The sequence below is a fragment of the Pseudophryne corroboree genome, chromosome 2, assembly GCF_028390025.1.
Source record: "Pseudophryne corroboree isolate aPseCor3 chromosome 2, aPseCor3.hap2, whole genome shotgun sequence".
Taxonomy (NCBI): Eukaryota; Metazoa; Chordata; class Amphibia; order Anura; family Myobatrachidae; genus Pseudophryne; species Pseudophryne corroboree.
The window spans coordinates 583521055-583544273 of record NC_086445.1 but is presented as its reverse complement, the minus strand read 5'-3'; the positions used below and the strand labels follow the sequence as shown (position 1 = coordinate 583544273).

The 23219-nt window shown below is 44.3% G+C and overlaps 1 protein-coding gene across 3 annotated transcripts in view; it reads right to left on the bottom strand.

Annotated features, from left to right (window-relative positions):
* The window catches only part of LOC135036976 (lysosomal-associated transmembrane protein 5-like), a 90778-nt gene that overhangs the window by 50335 nt on the left and 17224 nt on the right, over positions 1 to 23219 (bottom strand). For all 3 annotated transcript variants that reach the window (XR_010231606.1, XM_063954497.1, XM_063954499.1), the window contains exons 2-6: positions 14888 to 14969; positions 13100 to 13176; positions 12088 to 12216; positions 11874 to 12008; positions 9643 to 9735 (exon numbers count right to left, since the gene is read on the bottom strand). Coding sequence is in view for 2 of the 3 variants with exons in the window: in XM_063954497.1 (XP_063810567.1) it covers positions 9643 to 9735; positions 11874 to 12008; positions 12088 to 12216; positions 13100 to 13176; positions 14888 to 14969 (516 nt within the window). In the remaining variant the exon portion in view is untranslated. The remainder of the gene's footprint in view (positions 1 to 9642; positions 9736 to 11873; positions 12009 to 12087; positions 12217 to 13099; positions 13177 to 14887; positions 14970 to 23219) is intronic.

Below are 23219 nucleotides of genomic sequence, written 5' to 3'. Positions count from 1 at the left end.
TGCACAACACAGCTAGTTCCCAGGAACAGAAGTCCTCCCCGGCCTCTACAAAATCCAACGCATGACGCTGGGGCTCCGCTAAGGGAGTCCGCCCCAGTGGGGGCACGTCTTCAACTTTTCAGCCACATCTGGGTTCACTCACAGGTGGATCCCTGGGCAATAGAAATTGTTTCTCAGGGTTACAAGCTGGAATTTGAAGAGGTGCCTCCTCGCCGGTTTTTCAAATCGGCCCTGCCGGCTTCTCCCTCAGAAAGGGAGTTAGGGTTAAATGCAATTCACAAATTGTATCTTCAACAGGTGGTGCTCAAGGTTCCCATACTTCAACAAGGGAGGGGATATTACTCAACACTGTTTGTAGTCCCGAAACCGGACGGTTGGGTCAGACCCATTTTAAATTTAAAATCCCTGAACCTATAATTGAAAAGGTTCAAGTTCAAAATGGAATCACTCAGAGCAGTCATCGCCAGCCTGGAAGGGGGGGATTTTATGGTATCCCTGGACATAAAGGATGCATACCTTCATGTTCCCATATATCCACCTCATCAGGCGTACCTAAGATTTGCGGTACAGGATTGTCATTACCAATTTCAGACGTTGCCGTTTGGGCTTTCCACGGCCCCGAGGATTTTCACCAAGGTAATGGCGGAAATGATGGTGCTCCTGCACAAGCAGGGTGTCACAATTATCCCGTACTTGGACGATCTCCTCATAAAAGCGAGATCAAGAGAGCAGTTGCTGAGCAGCGTGTCACTTTCACTGAAAGTGTTACAGTAACACGGCTGGATTCTCAATATCTCGAAGTCGCAGTTGGTTCCTACGACTCGTCTGACCTTCTTGGGCATGATTCTGGATACGGACCAGAAAAGGGTTTATCTTCTGATAGAAAAGGCTCAGGAACTCATGACCCTGGTCAGGAACCTATTGAAGCCAAAACAGGTGTCAGTGCATCACTGCACTCGAGTCCTGGGAAAGATGGTGGCATCGTACGAGGCCATTCCCTTCGGCATGTTCCATGCGAGGACCTTCCAATGGGACCTACTGGACAAGTAGTCCGGGTCACATCTACAGATTCTTCAGTTGATCTCCCTGTCCCCCAGGGCCAGGGTATCTCTCCTGTGGTGGCTACAGAGTGCTCACCTTCTAGAGGGCCGCAGGTTCGGCATTCAGGACTGGATTCTGGTGACCACGGACGCAAGCCTCAACTCCAAAGTCCAAGGACTTTGGACAAGTCAAGAGACTTGTCTTCACATCAACGTCCTGGAGCTGAGGGCCATATACAACGCCCTTCGTCAAGCGGAGACCTTACTTCCCGACCTACCAGTTCTGATTCAGTCAGATAACATCACCGCAGTGGCTCATGTAAACCGCCAAGGCGGCACAAGGAGCAGAGTGGCAATGGCGGAAGCCATCAGGATCCTTCGCTGGGCGGAAAATCATGTAAGCGCACTCTCAGTAGTGTTCATTCCGGGAGTGGACAACTGGGAAGCAGACTTCCTCAGCAGGCACGACCTGCATCCAGGAGAGTGGGGACTTCATCAGGAAGTCTTCGCACAGATTGCAAGTCGGTGGGGACTGCCCCAGATAGACATGATGGCGTCCCGCCTCAACAAAAAGCTACAGAGGTATTGCGCCAGGTCAAGAGAACCTCAGGCGGTAGCTGTGGACGCCCTAGTGACACCGTGGGTGTTCCAGTCGGTTTATGTGTTTCCTCCTCTTCCTCTCATCCCAAAGGTGTTGAGAATAATAAGAAAAAGAGGAGTACAGACAATTCTCATTGTTCCAGATTGGCCGCGAAGGGCCTGGTATCCGGATCTGCAGGAGATGCTCACAGAAGATCCGTGGCCTCTTCCTCTAAGGCAAGACCTGTTGCAACAGGGGCCCTGTCTGTTCCAAGACTTACCGCGGCTGCGTTTGACGGCATGGCGGTTGAACGCCGGATTCCAGCGGAAAAGGGCATTCTGGATGAGTCATTCCTAATCTGATAAAGGCTAGGAAGGACGTGACAGCTAAACATCATCACCGTATATGGCGAAAGTATGTTTCTTGGTGTGAAGCCTGGAATGCTCCTATGGAAGAATTCCATCTGGGCCGTTTCCTTCACTTCCTACAAACTAGAGTGATTTTGGACCTAAAATTAGGCTCCATTAAGGTTCAGATTTCGGCCTTATCCATTTTCTTTCAGAAGGAATTAGCTTCTCTCCCAGAAGTACAGACTTTTGTGAAGGGAGTGCTGCATATTCAGCCTCCTTTTGTACCACCGGTGGCGCCTTGGGACTTCAATGTGGTGTTGAGTTTCCTTAAGTCGCACTGGTTTGAACCACTTAAAATGGTGGAGTTAAAATATCTCACTTGGAAGGTGGTCATGTTGTTAGCCTTGGCTTCGGCTACGCGAATGTCGGAATTGGCGGCTTTGTCTCATAAAAGCCCCTATCTGGTTTTCCATGTGGATAGAGCGGAATTGCGGACCCGTCCTCAATTTTTGCCTAAGGTGGTGTCATCTTTTCATATGAACCAACCTATTGTGGTGCCTGTGGCTACACGAGACTTGGAGGATTCCGAGTCCCTTGATGTGGTCAGGGCTTTGAAAATTTACGTGGCCAGAACGGCTAGAGTCAGAAAAACAGAAGCACTGTTTGTCCTGTATGCAGCCAACAAGGTTGGAGCTCCTGCTTCAAAGCAGACTATTGCTCGCTGGAACTGTAACACGATTCAGCAGGCTCATTCTACGGCTGGATTGCCGTTACCAAATTCGGTAAAAGCCCATTCCACTAGGAAGGTGGGATCTTCTTGGGCGGCTGCCCGAGGGGTCTCGGCACTACAGCTGTGCCGAGCTGCTACTTGGTCGGGTTCAAACACTTTTGCAAAATTCTACAAGTTTGATACCCTGGCTGAGGAGGACCTCCTGTTTGCTCAATCGGTGCTGCAGAGTCATCCGCACTCTCCCGCCCGTTTGGGAGCTTTGGTATAATCCCCATGGTCCTTACGGAGTCCCCAGCATCCTCTAGGACGTAAGAGAAAATAAGATTTTAAACCTACCGGTAAATCTTTTTCTCCTAGTCCGTAGAGGATGCTGGGCGCCCGTCCCAAGTGCGGACTACTTCTGCAAGACTTGTATATAGTTTTGCTTACTAAAGGGTTATGTTATAGTTTCATCAGTCTCGGACTGATGCTATGTTGTTTCAGTGGCGTAAGTTCGTCACAGTTGCCCGGAGGCAAGATAAATATTGGTGCCCCCCTAATTCCTATATTAAGATAAATATATGTATGTATGTGTGCGTGTGTGTGCGTGTGTGTGTGTATGGAGTATTCTGAAAAAAATGTATATACTGTATTTATACATTTAATTGTCTTTTATTTTAAATCACACGTTTTTTAGCAGTCATACCCAGGATTAGAACCCATGACCTGTTACACTAACAGCAGACACTGTACTTATGGAGTTATTTGCTCCTGTAGAGGAAGCATGACAATTCTAACTATATGAAGTTATGTGTAATTGTCAGAGAAGTATCTTCATATAGTTAGAATTTTCATATTGCCTATACAGGAGCAAATAGCTTCATCAGTAAGATGTCTGCTTCCAGTGTAATAGGTTGTGGTTTCTAATCCTGGGTATGACACTTGTAAAATGTGTATATTCAGTATAATAAAGTGGGTGTGATTTGTAAGGTGCAGGGACCAGTGAGGAAGTCGGCCACTGAAAAGACAGCGACAGCTATCAATTAACTTAATTCAATGGTGTCACAGAATGGGAGGAGAGGTGCACCCCTTCAGAGCAGGAGCCCGGCGGCAGATGTCTCCATTGCCTCCCAGAGTTCTGCCTCTGTGTTGTTTTCATACTGTTAACTGGTTAGTATATCACAAGTTATACGGTGTGAATGGTGTGGGCTGGTATGAATCTTGCCCTTGGATTAACAAAAATCCTTTCCTCGTACTGTCCGTCTCCTCTGGGCACAGTTTCTCTAACTGAGGTATGGAGGAGGGGCATAGAGGAAGGAGCCAGTGCACACCCATTCCTAAAGTCTTTCTTAAAGTGCCCATGTCTCCTGCGGAGCCCGTCTATCCCCATGGTCCTTATGGAGTCCCCAGCATCCTCTACGGACTAGGAGAAAAAGATTTACCGGTAGGTTTAAAATCTTATTTTCTCTATTTTGTTCAGGTCAGAGAACTGGTTGTAATATATCATTCGTAGGAGACTGCATAACAAACAGTGTAATGTACATGCCTTTGATGAGAAATCAAATTAATAGCAACTTGACACCAACTTGTATTGTTTTTAACCATTTTGTCTATGGTAAGCTCTCTCTACTAAAATCTAGCTCTGGAAGCACACTACTCTTGCACAAAGAGCTTCATACAGTATGTTTACCTTGAGCTCTAGGCTTCAGCACCGCAAAGAACCTGTGAGCAGGGGTGTAGCGAGGGTTGCTGCCTCTAGCTGTGCCGTGGACCGCTGTACAGACAGCAGCAGAGCAGGAGGACAATACACTGACTCTGACTCTGAGACTAGGTAGGGAACAGGGAAGGACAGAGGCTACAGAAGAAGATACTGAAAGCCAGCACATGCTGGTGCCCTGCCTGTTGTCTTTAGATGGCTCACTGTGTGCTTACAGCTGTGCAGCAGGTTTACTTCTGTCCTGCAGCACCACTCTCTCCCTCTGCTGCTGTAGCACCTCTCTCTGCCAAGCCTAGCTGTTGCAGCACCTCTCTCTGCCCCAGTTGCTGCATAATCTCTCTCTGCCCCCACTTTTGCAACATCTCTCTCTTTCCTGGAAGCTGCAGCACATGTCTCTACAGTCCTTCAGATGCTGCAGCACCTTTCTCTGCCCTAGTTGCTGCAGTACCTCTTTCTGTCCCAGCAGCTGCAGCACCTCTCTCTACATTGATGCTGCTGCACCTCTCTCTACCCCACCTGCTGCTGCAACATCTCAATCTGCCCCTCAAGCTGCTGCGGCACAGCTCTCTCTGCCCCTCAGGAAGATCTGGGACATTAGTTTCATTGAGGCATAGTGGGATTATCAGGTTTGAGATGGCAGTTTTAGGGAATTATTTTCATTAAGGCATTGGAGTTTTGGTGCATTATTTTCATTGAGAGTTTGGGGGGAGGGTTCAGGTCTGTGGGGAGTGGCCACATTTGGGGCATTATTGTTATACAGACATTGGCTGGTTGTGAGGTCAGGTCAGTCGAGGCATACATAGCATTTTTTATTTATTTTAATAACAAGTAAATAGTTAAATACAGCTACTTCCATAGTGACTCTACTATGGTGTAACGTGTATCAGGGGCTCTATCATGGCAGAACATGTATAAGGGGTCAACCATGATGTAATGTGTATAACATGTATAAGGGGCTCTACTGTGGCATAATATGTATAGGAGCTCTACTGTGTGGCGTAACATGTATAAGGGGTACTACTGTTTGGTGTAGTGTGAATAACAGACACTACTGTACAGTGTAATGTGAATTGGTACTATTCTGTGACTCTTCCCCATGAAGCCCAATATTTTAGTTGCGTGCCTTCAGCGCAAACTCTCCATATTTTAAACCTGGGGGTCACCCAAAGGAAACTTTCGCCCAGAGCTCCTCAAGGTCTAGAATTGACTCTGTCACCAATTTAGGATTTTAAAATATTTTTTCTTTTCAAATGTATAATGCCACCACATGTTAGACAGTACCCCAATTCAGTACAGGGGAGGTGGGCACCAAAACATACCCTTGCGCCGGGCACCATGGCACCTAGCTACACATCTGCCTGTGAGCCATATAACAAGACCTTACTCCTGACAGAAACTCTGGTCCAACCAGGTCTGTGTGTGAGATACTAGAATAGTTCAGATACTTTGATTCTAGTTTTGATAAGCCTGCTCTAGCGAGCCATCATGCTATTGCAAAGTTTGTAAAATAATTAACTGCTTGTCCCACAATAAAGTAGCCCTGCTAACATTCAAATACATACAATGCTAGCACCTACAGTGTACTTGGGACATTGCATATTCCTTTTTGAAGATTTTTCTATATATCCTAGGAACAGACACAGCTTGCCATCTAGCCAAAAGAGCTTTCAATCTAAATGGGATGCAGTAACTAACAGGTGACTAGAGAAGGATGCTAGAATCACATGGGGAACTACAATTCCCAGAAGGGAACTGATCTATCAGAGATTCAAGCCATAGGATCCTGCGGGAGAGTCCCATTTGAATCTGTTATCTTCCACTGCCCTGCATTATAAATCAAATCTCCTGATTTTTTGTATTATTCACTGTAAATGGGAATTTTTGGGCAAGGACAGGTATTTTGCTGCAGTCACTATAACTTGTCTGAGCTCATCCGCCCCTGCTGTTGACTCCAAATCCTTGTGGGACCCCCGGGAGTAGAGAATACAGTTTGCCTGAGCCCTGTGATCTGTGTCTTCTTATCTCAGCTGCTAGTGTGTGTGAGCTGTGGAATGTTTTATTAGTAATCTGTAGTTAAACATACAAAAACAACAATAAAACAAAAACTTTTAAAAACTTTTTTTATCAAGAGATGATCATTAAAGTAAGGATAAAATGATATGGGTAACAGCGCACAAGATGAATGGAGGAGTAGCCCAATTCCTGGCAGTGTTAGGCACTAAAAGAGCAGACTTTTATTAATCAGATACAGTAGTCAATAGTTGAGACCAAGCACACTAGGTCGGCTAAAGACGTCAATGCGTCTAGTGACTAAATTTTGGTGTTGTACGTGTGGAAATTTCCCAGTCCAAACCAGGGAGATGGAAATTTTAGAGTAAATATATTTGATGTAAACCATGTAGTATCCAGTTGTTTACAAAGTATCTTTTTATGTCTTAGTTTTTACAGATCCATGCTTTTTCCACTACTTTCACTTTATGGTCAATTGAAGAAACGGGACAGATACAGGAATTGATCCACCGGGCCTACGGAATCTTTCAGCCTCCACAGCAAGTGTCAATAGCAACTATTTTCTGTACAAAACCATAATGGAGCTGATCATCAGCAGGGACGTGCAGGGGTGAGCAGAGGGAGAGGACTGGTACAGATTACTCATGCCTGGGTCTCTGTGGCAGACCAAGAGTACAGGAGAGGTGGAACCATACCCCCTGGATATGACCGCATTTTTCTGTGCCATAGATTTGCACTAAATGAGGAGTGTAACCATACACCTTCTATGCCCACGCCCCCGTGCAGCTCAGAAGTCTCAGCATCCCTGATTACCTGTACAGCAACTCACCTGAGCTACAAGTCTGATCTTTTAGTGCCTAACACTGCTGGGAATGATCAGACTATTCCTCCATTTATCTTGTGCCTTGTTACCCACATCATTATATACTTACAATTAACAAATTGAGTGGTTATAGGAAAAGATTGGGACATTTAACATGACACAAGGTGAAGTGTCCTAATTGGTAATTACTGTCATTGTTGACTTTATGCTACTCTAATTGTTGTCACTGCTGATTCCTCTCATGGCTAATGCGGTTGTTGATCCTTCTGTTCAATATTATTGCCAAATGTTATTAATGAATGCAATTAATGAATGAATTGTGTTATTTGCCAGCTAAACTTTTGCACCAAAACTGCATGTTTATCTTTCTCACTTTATTTCTATTTTATAGTTAGTTACAGTATATCAATTTATCTTTGTCAAGGACAGAATCATTCTTCCATTATTTACTAATCTACTGGCCTTCCAGCTATCAGGTTATTTAATGAATACGCCAAGTAGCTTTTCGCAAATTACCTAGTGTGTGTGAGTCGGGTGTAGATCATAGGATAGAGCACACTTAGGTCGACAGTCAGTAGGTCAAACACTATTGCTCGACAGTGACTAGGTCGACACCTGAAATAGGTCCCCATGTTCATTAGGTCGACATGAAAAAGGCAGACGTGGAAAACATCAACATGAGGTGTTTTTTTGTGTTGTTTTCTTCGTAAAATGATCGGGAACCACAATTAGTGCACTGTGTCCCCTCTCATGCTTCAGGCAAGGTTACTATTCCCAATCGTAGTACACGTGGATCATAAAGTATGAAAAAGTTACAAAAATGGGGGAAAAAGGTGAAAAACTCATGTCAACCTTTTTCCATGTGACCTAGTACAAGTCGTCCTAGTGACCATGTCGACCTACAGACCATGTCGACCAGTAGTGGTCGACCTAATGACTGTCGACCTAAGTGTGGTCGACCTAAAGACCGGATACCGTGTGAGCCACCAGTTATTTATACTGAGTTCAGCTGGGGTTCCCCAGTCAACCACAGGTAGACCTTGGTTGGAACCACTGAGAAGAGGCAAGACTAATACCCCTTTCGCACCATGTGGAGAACCCAGGTTGTTGCCGGGGCAAGCTGGTGTGACCCGGGTCCTGGCTCGGTGTGAAAGGGCTGACCCTAGTCATTACCATGGTTTTTCCCAAGACCTGAGTTGGCTGCAGTGTTCAGTATCCTGGGCTGGACACAGGCGGGAGCCAGGTCTTCTGTCTGAAAGGGGTACTGAAGAACTGTGCAATTTACCATTCTACCTCTAAGGTGACTGGTGATGAGACCATGCACAGTGTCGGACTGGGGCGTGTAGGGCCCACCAGGGGAATGCAGTGGTAGGTGCCCATGTTTAGCGGTGTGGCCAGTCTGCAGAGGAGGTGTGGCCTGCCACCTCATTGGTTTGACCAACGATTAAAGAGTGCAACGTCTGGGCCCTTTCATAAATATATACAGTAAATTCAGCTGCTGCATGAATGATAATGTACAAGATTACTTATCAGCAATGCACTCTAGACAATACACTATAGTCCAGTATAAGGTAACATATGTATAATTCAAGTACACAGTCTGGAACCTGATCCTTAGAGCAGGAGGTGGGCCCCCAGGCAATGGGGCCCACCGGTGGTTTCCCCTATACCCCTGTGGGCCAGTCCAAGCCTGACCATGCATCCCATGCTTGTTTTAAATGTTTTACATTGTTAATCATACAAAATTGTAAATGTGCTGTTGAATAAAATTGTACCTGAAAGATACATTTGTAGTTCTACAGAACGAAACTCTTCTGTGCTTGACAATATTATTTATAAAGGTTTTCAAGAGCATTTTTTTCTGCCCTCCAATATACAGTAACAGAGATAAAAAGAACACAATGTATTTTCTTTTGTAGTCTGAAAGCTTAAGATATCTAAATTGTCCATTCAACATAAAAGCCTTTACAGTGAAGTTAGGAGCAACAGTGCCAATGTTAGGATATTCTGCTGACATGTACAGTATATAACACTATATTATATACTGTAATGCTCAGATGTATGTAGAGAACACAGAAATTATGGTGAACACCAATACGCTCTCTCCTGTGTAAGTGCTGTTGGAAGATCTTACTGACATTGGGAATATGTTTCCTGAGATTTATTGTGTTCAGAGAACTTTATGCAACTGATATTGGCCTTTTAATAACAGAATACCGGGCATCATGCCTTGTTTATTTCAACCAGTCCTCAGTGCTGAAATGGCGCTAAGTATGGAGTTTATGAAGCAGGCATGGTATATATTGCTCTAGCTAATTGCATTACAGTGATTTGCTGAATCATCCTTCTCTCACTAGCTCAGTTTGATTAAACAGCCCACTGTAACATTTATATTCAAAGACTGAAATCTTACCTTATATAGGAACACAGCAGTGTGAAGCAAGATGAGAATGATGAGCTTGGTGACGTATTTCTGAGAAGACAACTTGTTCACTTGAAAATAATTCTAAAATAAGGGGCATTGTTACTTACTGTTTCATACCACATACACCAGATACACTTCTAATGAGTTTTTGCAATCCAGTAAATTTAGCATAAGAAGTAAGTGTAATAAGTATAGCCAAATCAGTCCATGTGACTAGCATAGGGAATATTCATTTATTCAGATAGCATTTAGATGTATTAGTTCTTCTGCCTCGTATGGCTGTCCTTTACTTTAATGAACACCCATGGCATGATGACCTTCTGTAACATTGTTACCCCCTGATGGCAATACACCTATAATGTTCTGTAGTGAATGTTCTGTGGTTGCAATCTGATATCTGTCAATGGTAGGAACAATGAAACAAGCATAACATTGACTAGTGTGGTAAGTATTCATATCACTGTCTTTTAAACTAAAAAGAACAGGAGGTGGGAGAGTGGTGGACATATGGTGGATGTATGAGACATGTGAGACCTTAAAGTCCATACAAAAAGAGTTCAGTCCATAAGGTTTACTGCTTACATCTTGTTTGGGTACAGACAGAGCAAGGTAGTTATTTGTATGCAAATCTATGCGCAATTTTTTACTCTGTATGTACAGTATGGAACAACTGTAAATTGAATGTAATTGTTTGTATCGTCTATTGGTTTTTGTTTAGATAAGAAATTAATGATAACTAGTATATGCTATGTTGGGGGTTGTACTATTATTCTACACTAGGAATGTGGACACAAGATAAAGGTTTTCTAAGTGTTATTGAAGCCTAATAGCAAATGCCCATTTTGCAAGCTAAACAAGTTGTTTAAACATATGTGATATTTGCATACTGTAAACACGGTGAATATGATGCTAGTGACGTCCTGCGCGCATCTTGTGATACGTGCAGCTTTGTATATGCCCAAAATTGCGGCTATTCTAAACAACACATTTTATGTCTATGATTTGGGACAATTGTCTTCATCTCAGTATCAGCTCCATCATTATACAAATGGAGCCCAGGATGTTAGAATATGTTATTATTGAGTACCAAGCTGAAACGCTAGAGGGAATAAGTGCAGGACAAGAGAATGTGAATGGCCACCGACAGATAAGAAATCTGGCCCCTGAGGTTGTGTACCTTGCTGAACAATTTAGAGCTATATGGCATGCTGGTCTATTGGAGGCTCCATAGTATGCTGGACAACAGGGCTCTACTATATTCCGAAGAGATCGGCTTGGAGCACATTTGTTGGAAAGCTCACTGACTGTGCTTATTACATACACTACTCTGTATAGCCACATACTGCTTCAAAACTAACGGGTCTATCTGTCACAGGCAAAAACTGATCTTTGTTCACCCAAGATACATTTTTTTTTTTCTATTTATCAAAGGCTTCTGCCAGTTGTCAGTGTTTGGTATCTTAGTGTTTGGTATCTCCGGTGATAGCTTCCTCATGCTTTTGCTACTTAACAAGTACAGTGACTGTACATGCACCACACCACTGTTCTCCAAACATATCACCATATTTGGATGGCAATATCAGAGCCGGTAAGGAAAAAAATATTTCATATAAAAAAATAAAGTATTTTTTCCCCTTCTTTAAGTAATACACAGAAATATAAACTAAAGCAGCGGCACTCACAGGGCTTGATAATTCTTTGGAAACAGGTAATGAAGCTCTCTCCTTAGATCAGTGTACCAGTTATAATATAAACTTTAATAAAATGTTTAAATAGAAACATTGATCTGAGGCGAGAGCTACATTGTTTGCTTCTATAGTATTATCAAGCCCTGTGAGTGCCACTTTTTTATATTTACATGTGTTCCACATCGTAGGGCACACATGTGTTCCACATCACCCATTGATTGCCAGTGCTTCTTGACAAATCTATCTATCTATCTATCTATCTATCTATCTATCTATCTATCTATCTATCTATCTATCTATCTCTCTAACACGGGAATTAATTAACCATTTGAACTACAGTACTGCTCATCAGTTTCAAAGCAAGAAGAAAAGTACCAAATAATCATTCTATTAGTGTTGTCTCACAGAAAGCTTTACTGGTGTCTACATACTATAGCCTGGCAAAGGATTATTTATATATGGAAAAGTTAGCGTTCATTCACATCCAGCTTTCTAGGACTGATACTGTAAATATCATTGGCCATAACTTACCGTGTATCTGTAGTTTATAGAGCCGAGATTTAATAAGGTTGGAGCCTCAACATAGCAGCTACAAAAAGTCATCAATCTGAGACTCATTTCAAAATACCCCCAAGCTGAGGACTGTGATGGAATCTTAGACATTGCCTGGAAGAAATTGACATTATTTATATGGATGCATGTAATGGATGTATACAAGAGCTGACTGAAGGAAACACTCACGTACCATATTGTCTTCTGAGATCATTTGTTTGTTGAAAGGCACCTCACTGAAAATGCTAAAGAACATTAGAGAGCTCAGGATGAAATCCATTATCTGCAAAGCCATAAATGGTATAACCAGGTATCCCCGATTCTAAAACATGGGATAGGAAAATATAAAGGAAAGAAAAGAATGATAAACTGGTTAAAAAGAGAAAGGCAACAATAGTTATTTAACTGGTGGATGATCACAATCTCAATAGTCTGCACGATTTTCCCTTACAAGCACACCCCCAGTCTTGTCAGACCCATAAGGCTTACATCTCAGTATTTGTCTGCATGATGCTGACATTTACTGTATAGTAAAAAGAATATTCAGCCTGGAAAATCAGCAAATATTCTGACTATCAATGAACACAGGCACACAGAAGCAGGGGCGTTTTAAGAAAGGAGGGAGTCTGTGTGCAGACTTTGGGTTGGCCCACTCCTCTCCATGGCACAGTAGCCTCTGGCATTGTGCTGGAGTCTACTGCGCAGGTCTCTGGAAACATGGCGTCCTCCATGGTCTGGAGACTTATTACCTACTGCGCATGCAAGGCCTCCATTGTGCAAGCAATTGTTGCTGAGGCTGCAGCACCCGTTGCGGTGCAGTCTGTGCGGTGTTGGCCCCCCCTGGACACAGGACCCCGTGTGCACTATACACATTGCACCCGTTATGCACAGAAGAAATGATGCACTTATTGACAGTTATACTCTAGATTGCTACACATTTAGGTTTTATCCAGTCATATTTTAAATAAAATATAAATTCAGCCTCAGGGGGAGATGTATCAAACCTTCAAGAGAGATAAATGGAGAAGTTGCCCATGGTTACCAATCAGCTTCTGTCTTTTTATAGACTGTGCTAGATAAATTATAGCTAGAATCTGACTGGTTGCTAAGGGCAATTTCTCTACTTTAATACAGTACATCTCCCCTCAGGCAGTTAGCACATGGATTGTTGTCTTTATATCAATGAAATAATGTAATTCACGTACCAGTACAACACCACAGAACAATAGGATGCTGAGCAGAAGAAGGACCAGAAGAAGGAGGTAGCCTGAACTTACGTATGCTGAAATCAAGGGGACAAAAATTAGAAATACAGTACGTGCCGAAGTGTATCTCAATTAATCCAGGAAAGCTATTTAAATTTTAATAAGTAGGTTTTTAATACAATGTACAGTTCATTAGACATCCAGATGGATTATAGATAAATAAGGAGGCATAGGAAAAACACGGTCAGTCTCCCCCCCCCCCCCCCCCATTCTAATTGTTGAATGCCATGCTCTCTCAGCCTACTAAATATTTATGAAATGGGGAAGAGAATGAGATATTTTCTTTACTTGTGTAAACGCTGGCATAAGGCTCTTTTTCCAGCTTCTCTCCATTTCTCCAGCCTTTCTCTACTTTGTTCTCTTTACTGCTGTACCCATAGACTCTGTGAGGATGGAGGCTCTTATTACCTGCCAGTGACCAGATTTGATTTTCGCTGCTAGGCACAGTGAGGTCATCTTCAGATGGTGTTACTGTACCTACTGAATATCAAGAGGCCCATTTATCAATGAGTTTTAGCCATTTAAAACTCATTGCATATGATAAATGTTCTCTAGTCAGTCAGCTCCTGTCATGTGTTTAAAATATGACAGGAGCTAATTGGCTGGAGCACCATTTATCATATGCAACAAGTTTTAAATATGGTAAATATGGTCCCTTGCCTCTAGCCAGCAATATGGACCAGTAAAGCTTCTCTGGCTCCTCTGTATACCTACCAGGTTAAACGGCTATGTGCATTCAAAGTCGGCTGCCATGCAAGCGCATCTCACATTCACTCAACACAGCTGCTGCTTCAATAAACATGATCTATCCACCCTAACAGTTATATCAAGCACTTTGGACATTGATTTTATAGAGACAATTTAAGGTATACAGTACGGTATGTGGCCACTCTCACCGATGGACATTTACAGTACCTCATCTAATGCTTGGACTGCTTCAATAAATGCTCTGAGATTAATTCTACATGTGTATAGTCCTTAATATATAGATACCAGATATACAGTATAATATACACAGACACAAGCACAGATCCACCTCCCCCTATTCTTTTAAGTACAATACTTACAGTAAGTAGAGCTAGATTGGGTCATTTCTATAGGGACCTGCAGCTATCCAACTATATAACATAGTAGTGAGCGCTTAGTAACCATACATTTGTTATGCTTGTAAGCCAGAAAAAGATGCTGCCATGGAGAAAGTTCTTGATGTTGCTGGATAGTTGAGTATTGATGAAAGGCAGCAATGCCTGAGCATTCCTGAAGATTCACAAAATGAAAAGCAGTGCTGCTTTATCAAAGATGTTGATAAATATACCCTTTAGTATAACGACTGGACCTGAATCAAGCCCAATGATTCTTTAAGCACTTCACCTTTTTTGCTGTAAACCTTTTTTATGTGAACTTCTCTATCAGTCTTTGTAGCAGAGAAGACTTTGACATTTACTGTTATGTGTGTAATGCATTTACTTGGTACTGCTGTGTTGTGAAGGCTTAAGATGTGCTGCAACCCATTCCTTCTGCAGACCATTGGTAAGTAACAGGTGATTCTTACCATATAGCAAAGTATTTCCAGTTTGTTACTTAAGAAACAAATGGTGAAGAACCAATGATACGTTCTACAGTATCTCTAGTAGACGATCTGTAATTCTTGAAAACAACTTGTTTGAATTACCACCATTGTTTATAAGAAATACTATTAGCAGAACAGTGTAACAGTCATGTGCTCACCTATCTGGTTATAGTTGCTGATCTCCAAACAGTTCTTCCTTATTTCAACTGAATATGCAATAAAGAGAAATGTGCTAATTATCTGTAAAAAAAAAAAAGGACAAGTTTAGTAGTGAATACTAGTGGCATAAGGTCTACAATCTTTATGCCCAAGATGTGACTAGTGATTTGGGATGTAGCCAGGTCTGTGAAAAACCAAACATAATATGGGTTTGGTATATTATAGTCAGTCAAAATTTGACAACATGTCACCATGTTGACATTCAACATGTCAACTCAGACATTGTTACAATGCAGGTTTTATTCTCCTTCTGTCCCTAGCCCTAACAGCGACCCTAACTCAGTGGGGCAGTTGTACTAAGACTTGGAGAGTGATACATTGGAGAGAGATAATATACTAACCAATCAGCTCCTGTTATTTTTCAAACACAGCCTGTAACATGACAGCTAGGAGCCGATTGGCTGGTACTTTATCTCTCTACTTTATAACTCTCCTAGGCTTAGTACATCTCCCCTAAGTCTTTTGGAAATGTTGACTTTTCCACAGTAAACATTCTGTCAATGTTTACATACATTTAAGATGTTGATATTCTGTCAATGTAGACATTTTTGCAAATGTCGACATTAATGATGTTGACATTTTTACCATCTCAACATCATCAATGTTGACCCTCTGCTGATGATATTATGAATGTCGACATCTTAACTATTGACATATTGGGGGAAATTCAAATGTTTGAAAAGTCCGTTGGGTGTCTGTTTTTTCCTGTCTATTAGATAGGAAAAAACAAACACCCAACTGACTTTTCAAACATTTGAATTCCCCCCATTGACTTAATACACAGTTGGCGAGATGTATTTTCTGCTCAGCCTCATGTCAAATACATTTAAAAGTGAAGATTTTACATGAGTATAGAACACAGAGGCCATTACAATAAGGTAGAAGTGTCATAAACATCTAGGCCTGTACAGTCACACTTCTATCGGACACAAGAAAGGGTTAAGCTATTTGAGGGTTTTTATTTCTCCTTGGCCAATGAAGTGGCTTGATTTTGGATTGGGACAGTTTGCTATACTGGCCTTTGTTGGAATTGGAAGAGAATCGGTCTCTTGCGTTTTGATCGCTGTCCACCCTGTATTTGTGATAGTTGTTATTGGTTGTGTTGGCTTTTGTTTATTTGGTGGCCGGTTCAGTATGGCCTTGGGGTTTGAAGGTCTCTTTATGTCCTTTCCCTGGAGTGCTAGCCAGGCCATGGAAAAGGCTAGGTGTGGATGTCAGCTTGGAGCAAGGGCACCATCAGTCCAGGTGGGCCCTTTGTCTTCTTTGGGTAGGGTTGATAGCGATGTTGGCAGTTGGCCTCAACGGTCTAACTATAAGGTCCCCGTAAGGGGTTGGGCAGATGGCCTTTCTCCTTACAAGTAGATTGGCAGTATGTCGGGAGATGGCTTCATCTTTGTAATTGTGGGCAGTTTTCTCTGGGTTGATTTTGTTCTGTTAAGTTGTTGCTTAAGCTAGGCTGTTCTTTCCCCGCCACTATACCCTAGTTTAGTTTAAATTTAAAATGAAAATCCCTCCAAATATAAAGCTAGCCCTTTCACTGCCAATTCAGTTGTCTGAGTCATTAATTATTAGATAAGTGTTGTGTGAATGAAGTGTGAAGTGCATCGGTCGATAGATTTTTATGAACATCACTGAAACATCAGTAAAAGTACAGTAAGCAGATGTGGACTTTATTTATTTTTTGTTACTTTAGGCTGCTCACTTGTCTAGGAGTGTCATCTGTATTGATAAAATACTAAAAAAAAAAATTCTAAAGACATGGAACTGGTTAGAATTTACAGTAGTAATATATTTTCTATGTACCAGCAAATGAACAAAGGTGTTTTTGGCCACTATACTGAATATTCCCACCAACTCACAAAAAATTATAAATTTGTACTAAATACAGACAGGAGCAGGAGTTGGAATCTGTAACAACTTTTGATGATTCATCTATAATTGATGCCATTGGAGAAAATGGATCTAATCACACTAGCTATCGTTTTGAATAATCCAATAATTTCACCTCCAGGCACAAATCTGGGTGCAGTTCTAAAAGCATGCACACCTGTTTATTGTCAAACCAAGTGTGGGTTTCTAGTGTCCTACAGAGCAATGGTGAATTTCCCATCAGGAATGTGAGGCACGTGCCTAGGGGTGGCACCTTTTGGTGTGCAGCACTTGGATGCTTGTGTTGGCACTGTCAGCCCAAAAATCTACCAGTAACTGACAAATATTTCCGCTGAGCTGTACCATATGCCTTCTTGAATGGAGTGGAAATGGGAAGTGCATACACATACTGCCCCTGAAAGCTGCCCTACTTAGCAAATATGTACACACAGTGGCAGAACTAGCGAGTGGTGGGCCCAGGTGCAAAAATATGCTTTGGGCCCCCATCCTGCTATATGACTCCCTATACATGTGACACATATAGCATACCTCCCAACGTTCTCATACTCTGCAGCTGGACTTTTTGTGAGTACCAAAGAGGGCATGGCCTCTTGATCACTAAGCCATGCCGCCTGTAGTATGATGCTTTGTGGGCATGACCACATATCACACCCCAGTTTCTCATCATTCTAGGGGTTAGCCCAGCACTCTGGCAACTGCTGGTCTGACCCCAGCCTCTCTAGGCACTAAATGCAAGCAGCATCCTTTCACCAGTGTCAGCAGAGCCCCATATACACATTGTGCAACAGTGAAGCTCCCCTCCTCCTCCTCCTCATCCCTCAATCTCCTCATGTTTCACCCAACCCCGACAAAACAGTACTACTATATTATTATACCCAGTGGTGCAAGTAGAAAAAATATCTTATAGTGTGCGCGCCGAAGGCGCGCGCGCGCCAAAAAAGGACAATAGTGTCAGATACACGTTGCCCCACAGTGCCAGATACACATTGCCTCACTGTGCGAGATACACAAATGCCCCCAGAGTGCCAGATACACATTGCCCCCAGTGCCAGATACAGAAATATCCCCAGTATCAGATACACATGTCCCCCCAGTGCCAGATATGCTACCAGTGCCAGATACAGATATGTCCCCCCAGTGCCAGAAACACATGTCCCCCCAGTGCCAGATATTCCCCCAGTGCCAGATATGCTCCCAGTGCCAGATACAGAAATGACCCCACAGTGCCAGACATGCTCCCAGTGCCAGATACAGAAATGTCCCCAGTGCCAGAAACACATGTCCCCCCAGTGCCAGATATGCCCCCAGTGCCAGATACAGAAATGCCCCCACAGTGCCAGATATGCTCCCAGTGCCAGATACAGAAATGCCCTCACAGTGCCAGATATGCCCCCAGTGCCAGATACACATGTCCCCGCAGTGCCAGATATGCCCCCAGTGCCAGATATGCCCCCAGTGCCAGGTACACATACCCCCCCCTTTCCCTGCTGCTCACCGCTGCTCCTGTGCTGTCCTGTGTGTGAGGGGAGGAGAGCGCAGCGTACGCCTCTCCTACCCCTCAGTCTTCGGTGGCGGTGCGAGTCTCTACCTTCAATTCTGCGCCAATCCGTGAGCCAATTAAAGCTTGCGGTCCGGCAGCCAATCAGGAGCCTTGGCTCCGGGGCAGTGAGCTCTGATTGGCTGATGGCACGGCGCTGAATTGAAGACATTGAGGGGCAGGAGAGGTGCACGCTGCACTCTCCTCCCCTCATGCAGCGGCGGAGAGTAGCAGCAGCAGTGGAGGCAGGGAGCAAGCGTGCAACAGCCCATTGGCATGAGTATGGCATGCCCACAGCTAAATTGTGAAGGGTATGCTGTACCCACCCATACCCACCCACTTGCACCCCTGATTATACCCCCCAAAACCATACAGAGGGCAATAGGGTCATCAATTATGAATACACATGGTTACACATCAGCATAACAATGCTGTGCTGAGGCTATGTACACACACACACACACACACACACACACACACACACCTTTGTTTCAAGCATGTTGTATGTAACATATACATAATAAGTAGAGGCCCCTTCCTGTGCATTTATCAGGGTGCCATGTGAGGAGTCAGCACAGGTGTGAGCTGCGTTACTATAAAGTACAGTAATAGAGCATAATGGGGACGAATGTAGTAACCTGTGTGATGAGTGGCTCCTAGGCTTGCAGCACGGTTCTGGCCCGTTGACAGGGAAGAGTGAATGTCCCCAGCAGCGCAGCTAGAGTTAGGAAGGCACATTGCTAATGTAATACCCTGGAACTGCAAGCACAAATCAACTGTGGCACTACAGGTGCCAGCATGGCTGTGTAATATAGAACAGAGCCAGCAGCCTACAGCTTGCAGCACAGAAGGAGTTAACAGCCCAGCTCACAGCAATACAGATCAGTCTGCAAAATGCAAAGGGCATGACTCACCCATTTGCAGACTCAGAGCGGGAAATCCCAGATGGAATGTGTCCCTGGGAATGCAAGGTTATAAAAAGGTTGTCCTGCAGCAGACAGTGAGGAGAGTGAGGAGATAGTGAGTAGTGTGTGTTGTCTTTGCAGCCCAGAAGCAGGAAGTGTTAGCAGGAGAAGCACGTGTATTAGCTAGCAGAAGTGTGGTGGATTAGCCAGAAAGATGTAGCCCCAGTGAAGACTCCCCACATGTTTTGGTGGGGAGTGATGCCAGCCACAGCAAGGCACTTGACAGAGGGAGACATCGCAGTGTGAGAGCAGCAGTATTCAGAATCTAGTGAAAGGGTGATGCCAGGAGAAAAGTGTGCTAAAGGTGTGAGTCTCGAGAGGTATCTGGGTGAAGTGGTCGGAAGCCACGCGGCGTGATTAAAAGCCCCCATGGAAAAGAATCTCGAGAGGTATCTGGGTGAAGTAGTCGGAAAGCCACGCGGCGTGATTAGAAGCCCCCCCATGGAAAAGAATCCTCGCTAAGTAAAAGAGAGAGAGAGAGACGGTAACCTGATGTGTAGCACTACTGGTCACAGAATGCCCTGGTACGTACTGATGTTCGCCATATATATATGCCGCTGCGACTATGTGATGCGCTGGAGGAGGTGCCCTGATATGTGATCCACTGTAACTGTTATGCTTTGTGCTGGAGGAGTGTTCACAAGTTATCCCTGCAATATCCCTGTTTGATGTTAAAATTAACGTTATTCTGTTTTATGAGATGGCCTGGCGCCCAATTCTTTATGCACTGCACCGACACCTGTAGTCCACTCCCACAATGTACCTGTAATTAAACACCTGATTATTCAGGGGACCCTCTGGTATCTGTGCCTGAACCCATGACAAGCCGGAGCAGAGTAAGTGTGATGCACTATACACAGTGACTGCAGTTTTTGCATACCTAGTACCAGTGGGGTTTTACACTAAGGTACTAGCCGCAGGGCATCTGTGCAATGTCTGCCTTGGCTCAAACCTGTACCCGGCGGGAGGGGGCGGAGCAACTGGGACTCGGGAGGAGGGAAGGGTCGGGGAGGATCTGTGGCTCTGCAATTGAAACTGATGGAAGGGGAGGGAAAGAACGGGAGGGTCCCCCTTCTCTCCTCCGGCCGGGCGGCCTAGTCAAGGCTCCATAGTTACGCTCCATGGCCGCCGCTGTGCAGTGCGTACAATTCTGACATGGTGCTGCCGGCTCTGGGCCCCTTTATATCGTTGGGCCCAGTGCATTGCACCGTCTGCACTGGCGGTAGTTCCGCCACTGTGTACACAATTATCATCTTCCCGATGTGGGATCTCAAATGTTTGGATTACATAAAGTCCCTCCCTCGTGATTCGGGCGTCATTTCACACAAGACGCCAGAGGAAGAGTGTGTGGGATTTTTGGCTCTGAAGCATAAAAAAGAAAAAAGCACACACAACACATCACAATGCAAAAACCACACAGACAGGACACATCACACACCAGTGGCAGTGACAAGAGGGAGAGAGTGTGGGACTGTGGACTTTAAGGCACTGGAAAAAAAAAAAACCCACACATACAGGAAACATCACACATCAGTGGCAGTGACCAGAGGGAAAGCGTGTGGGGCTGCAGGCTCTGAGGTACTGCAAAATAAACACACGTTCAAGCACTGTATAAAATAAAAATAAAACTGTTGTGTGTTGTTCAGGCACTATGTTAAAAAATAATGATATTGGGGTGTCATTACTAGGAGTGCAGTGAGTCGATATGGATTAGTCAATAGAAGGGTTAGTACTAGTACCCAGTACTAGTGCTGTGGCTGCTGACAGTCATGATAGTACTTCAACAACTACTAACGGTGGCCCAGCGGACAAAACGTTTAAGAAAGAACACCTGAAATCTAATAGTCAAGTAGCTGAAGATAGTGAAGCTGCGCCTAAAGACGCAGCCGTGGCTTCACCATGCCAATCTTTTTTTCTAACGCTGCCCGCCACCATCAATCATGCTGCGGCCTGGGGGCACTGTGTGTGATCTCACAGAATAAGATCTGCAGAGGCATCTGGGCATGTGCAGATTAGAGATGTGCACTTGAAATTTTTCGGGTTTTGTGTTTTGGTTTTGGGTTCGGTTCCGCGGCCGTGTTTTGGGTTCGACCGCGTTTTGGCAAAACCTCACCGAATTTTTTTTGTCGGATTCGGGTGTGTTTTGGATTCGGGTGTTTTTTTTTAAAAAACACTAAAAAACAGCTTAAATCATAGAATTTGGGGGTCATTTTGATCCCAAAGTATTATTAACCTCAAAAACCATAATTTCCACTCATTTTCAGTCTATTCTGAATACCTCACACCTCACAATATTATTTTTAGTCCTAAAATTTGCACCTAGGTCGCTGGATGACTAAGCTAAGCGACCCTAGTGGCCGACACAAACACCGTGCCCATCTAGGAGTGGCACTGCAGTGTCACGCAGGATGGCCCTTCCAAAAAACCCTCCCCAAACAGCACATGATGCAAAGAAAAAAAGAGGCGCAATGAGGTAGCTGTGTGAGTAAGATAAGCGACCCTAGTGGCCGACACAAACACCGGGCCCATCTAGGAGTGGCACTGCAGTGTCACGCAGGATGGCCCTTCCAAAAAACCCTCCCCAAACAGCACATGACGCAAAGAAAAAAAGAGGCGCAATGAGGTAGCTGTGTGAGTAAGATAAGCGACCCTAGTGGCCGACACAAACACCGGGCCCATCTAGGAGTGGCACTGCAGTGTCACGCAGGATGGCCCTTCCAAAAAACCCTCCCCAAACAGCACATGACGCAAAGAAAAAAAGAGGCGCAATGAGGTAGCTGTGTGAGTAAGATAAGCGACCCTAGTGGCCGACACAAACACCGGGCCCATCTAGGAGTGGCACTGCAGTGTCACGCAGGATGGCCCTTCCAAAAAACCCTCCCCAAACAGCACATGACGCAAAGAAAAAAAGAGGCGCAATGAGGTAGCTGTGTGAGTAAGATAAGCGACCCTAGTGGCCGACACAAACACCGGGCCCATCTAGGAGTGGCACTGCAGTGTCACGCAGGATGGCCCTTCCAAAAAACCCTCCCCAAACAGCACATGACGCAAAGAAAAAAAGAGGCGCAATGAGGTAGCTGTGTGAGTAAGATAAGCGACCCTAGTGGCCGACACAAACACCGGGCCCATCTAGGAGTGGCACTGCAGTGTCACGCAGGATGGCCCTTCCAAAAAACCCTCCCCAAACAGCACATGACGCAAAGAAAAAAAGAGGCGCAATGAGGTAGCTGTGTGAGTAAGATAAGCGACCCTAGTGGCCGACACAAACACCGGGCCCATCTAGGAGTGGCACTGCAGTGTCACGCAGGATGGCCCTTCCAAAAAACATTCCACAAACAGCACATGACGCAAAGAAAAATTAAAGAAAAAAGAGGTGCAAGATGGAATTGTCCTTGGGCCCTCCCACCTACCCTTATGTTGTATAAACAGGACATGCACACTTTAACCAACCCATCATTTCAGTGACAGGGTCTGCCACACGACTGTGACTGAAATGACGGGTTGGTTTGGACCCCCACCAAAAAAGAAGCAATTAATCTCTCCTTGCACAAACTGGCTCTACAGAGGCAAGATGTCCACCTCATCATCATCCTCCGATATATCACCGTGTACATCCCCCTCCTCACAGATTATCAATTCGTCCCCACTGGAATCCACCATCTCAGCTCCCTGTGTACTTTGTGGAGGCAATTGCTGCTGGTCAATGTCTCCACGGAGGAATTGATTATAATTCATTTTAATGAACATCATCTTCTCCACATTTTCTGGATGTAACCTCGTACGCCGATTGCTGACAAGGTGAGCGGCGGCACTAAACACTCTTTCGGAGTACACACTTGTGGGAGGGCAACTTAGGTAGAATAAAGCCAGTTTGTGCAA